This window comes from Doryrhamphus excisus, chromosome 15 (genome assembly GCF_030265055.1).
Source record: "Doryrhamphus excisus isolate RoL2022-K1 chromosome 15, RoL_Dexc_1.0, whole genome shotgun sequence".
In the NCBI taxonomy this organism is placed as follows: Eukaryota; Metazoa; Chordata; class Actinopteri; order Syngnathiformes; family Syngnathidae; genus Doryrhamphus; species Doryrhamphus excisus.
Window position 1 is genome coordinate 9355573 of NC_080480.1, and position 3421 is coordinate 9358993.

General features: G+C 46.2%; 1 protein-coding gene across 1 annotated transcript; it reads left to right on the forward strand.

Moving 5' to 3' along the window:
• The first annotated feature begins 796 nt into the window (after positions 1 to 796).
• Positions 797 to 2032, forward strand: si:dkeyp-72e1.6 (transmembrane protein 238-like). Its single transcript, XM_058049451.1, has 2 exons — positions 797 to 1396; positions 1867 to 2032. Exon 1 carries the CDS (start codon positions 898 to 900, stop codon positions 1381 to 1383), a length of 486 nt encoding a protein of 161 aa, XP_057905434.1. The 5' UTR covers positions 797 to 897; the 3' UTR covers positions 1384 to 1396; positions 1867 to 2032.
• The last annotated feature ends 1389 nt before the right edge of the window (positions 2033 to 3421 follow it).

Consider the following 3421-nt stretch of genomic DNA (forward strand, 5'->3'; position numbering starts at 1 on the left):
GCTTGAGCCCTTTTATATTCCGGATGCCCTTCCTGGTGAATGCCGATGATGCTTACCAGTGGAGATTTGAACCCGAGGTGTCCAGAACACTAACCACGACAACATTAGAGCTTCAGAACATTTGGGGATGGATGGCAAAGGAAGTTTATAAAAGCGACCTTCACCACTTGGAGCAATGTTCCCAATAGCCTCCTGGAAACACTCACCACTTCAAGCATCAGCAAACCAATTTTTGAAGTGATAAACAAGAACGATGGAGCTACTGAGAAATGGTTTTGGAGAGTTTTTTGCCATTTTTGAGCGATAAACTTTGATGAGCTGCTAAACAGCCTATTTCAGTTGAATTGTTATTTAATAAATGACGTTGAATTGTTATTTAATGAAGTGCTTTATGTCTCATTCCCCCTTCTTTCTTTAGCATATAAAACCTCATTAAGATCCAAATGTGCGAAAGGTCAATTCTAGCTATTTTTCAACCTGCCTTAAGATCAGGTGTCAGGTCAGGTGTGGTGTCATTCACCTCCTTGGTGTGGCTGTGTGCCACATTTATGAACGCTCACAAACACAGATATGGACAGATATGTCAACACTATTTCAGATATAGACCTTTTCTGTACCTGGGAAAAGTTCATGAGTTCATGAAAAATGGAAGCAAAAACAGCGTTGTTTTTGCTACACTGTTGTACCTTTTTTCAAATTTGCCCAAATGTGTATATTATTTAAAAGATAACGGCATTCAATTTGGAAAAAAAGAGGATTAAAAACAAACTACCTGTCCTCGTGACGCCCCCCTCCAGGGCGCCCCACCCCCACCTGTCAGGAGGAGGCTTTCACCTGGCTCACCTTGCTGCCGCCTGACTGACACAACAGGCGCCACATTGCTCTGGAGACCCCGACATGGAGCCGGTGTACCGGGGTCTGGGTCGCTGCATTTGTTGTTTCTGGCTCGCTGTGGCCTTTGACGTCATCGGACTGCTCGTGCTCCTCGTTGGCGTGTTCGTGAACGTCTTCTTCTACGACCTGCTCATCTACGCCGGCGCCATTGTCATCTTCCTCAGCCTCGTCTGGTGGGTCTTTTGGTACTCCGGAAACATCGAGGTCCTCCCCGCGGAGCTTGAGGACGACGTGGGGCTGATCAAGAAGGACAAGGACGCTCTGGGCGCCATCACCGGTGCGGTCCGCCGGCTGTCCAGTCGGGTGTCCACCGGCATCAGGAATTCCTTCCGCAGGAACCTTACAGCGGCCGGAGGTCCGACTGTACCCAATGAGCCGGTGGTCGTCGTCACCATGGCAACCTTGACGCCCAATGAGCGCAATTTGGAGTCTTCGATGGAGTGCGATGACGTCATGCCTCACACCACAATGGAGACCTCACCGGCATAATGAAGGCCGACAGGTAAGGGCTTCTTTTTTATTCAAATATTTTTAGCAGGAATTGTAGTGCATTAAAACATACATTTGTAAATATGTATTATATATTTTTAAGTCGAAAAAAGATGGAAATAATAATAGTGAGCATAAGTGGCATAGAACATGGATGGATGGATGTGTTTATACCAGCAGCTTACATTAAAAAGAGCACATAGCAAGCAAAGGTTCAGTGTCACATCACATGTCAAATGTATTACTTAGGACACACAACAATAGGGTTTCCAAATGTCCAAGAGATGCAAAGAGTAACTAGTTGTTGTTAGTTTGTAGTTGAATGAACACTAAATGCCACTTGGTGTTAGTCCCAATGTCTTATCAGTAGATAATCATTAACCTGGCTCACCCACTACAGACCACACCAGTTCAAACAATAGAAACCTGGTACTTCCCCATAATAGTATTCAAGTTTCTGGGGTTTTTTTGTCTCCCCTCCAGAGACTCGGAGAACGACAACAAGAACCAAGAATCCAATTTCACTCACTGAAACGCAACTTCTTTTTTTTCAATGTACAGTATGTGTTTTTAAAAAATGACAGCAGCTGTGAAGATGTATTTATAATTGTAATCATGATTACATATTTATGTTTTTAAATAAAAAATAATCTGTATTGTGGACATTACGACAAATTCCCAATTCCACCCTTACCCCTTATCTTACCCCACACCTTGGTTTTGCACTTGGTTTCTTTAAATGGGGAAGGGATGTCAGGGGTAAGTGCTAAGGGGTGTGGCCAGGGACCAGACTTGAAAGGCAGGGTTACCAGAGTTTACATGGATACCACACACAAATTGCAAGGACAGCAAAACAAAGACCCAAATAAGCATACGTATACGTATGTAAAATATAATTATAATTAGCATAATTATAGATTTTCACAGTAACGGCACTCATGTTTAATTGTCTCATCACATCATTTGGAAAGTCATCAAATTCCTTATCCAGGCAGTTTACGATGTGCTTCCAAGCTCGTCTAACCTGCATACATGGGGATAGCAGAGTCAGCAGCAAGGAACACATTTCCTCAGCTGCTGCACTGTGGCACTAGGAGGATCATACTGATGGAGATATGACCAAGTCCTGAAAAATCCTGAATCCATTAGCATAGGACTTGGATGGGCAAAGCAGCGCCGTCCGGCCAAGAAAACAGTCATGCTTGTTAGAACTGGGGAGCAGGCAACCCCAACCTTAAGGCATCCTGACCTACGTGAGAGACTGACAGTCACACGTTGCGACCAGACATCATCCTTGTGTCTGAGACCATCAAGCAGGTTGTGATGCTGGAGCTGACGGTCTGTGGGAAGACCATCTGGAAGAAGCCTGGGAAAGGAATCTCTCCAAGTATACTGAACCAACAGTCACCAACTGTCAGCAGGGAGGATGTCGAGCAAAGTTCTTCCCAGTGGAAGTGGGATGCAGAGGTTTTGTGGCCCGCTATTTGGCCAGGGCCTTCAACAATCTAGGCATCAATGGAGAGAGGAAGAGCACAGCCATCCGCAATATCACTGATGTGGCAGAGAGGGCCTCGGGACGGCTGTGCTCAATAGAAGAGACCCATGGAGTCATAGTAGCTAGCCAGCTATCTGGTCACAAGCCGTCTGCCCTGGTGAATATGAGTTCTTCTGACCGTCCAAGGTTCTCCAGAAATCCCGGCTGCTGCCTCAGGTTGCCTCCCATTCCAAAGCAGAAACTCCGGGTTCTGATGCTCCAAGTACAGCTTCAAGTGGCAGCGCACCTCCTCAGCACCATTTGACTCTTCCTTGCTCTGCTGGGCCCCTCCGGTGGCATTCGCTGCCCTCTGAGAATGCCCTTCTGTGTTACTGGAACTCATCCGTCAGCTTGGCCCCACTTCAGAAATCAGTTCACTTCATTGCAAGCGTGGAGAATGCGCTCACTCGGCAGTGTCATGCAAACTCTTACACAGCCCAACTGAGGAAGTGCAGAGATGGACGGCGCACCCAACACCTGCAGACACACTCTTACCTGTCAAAT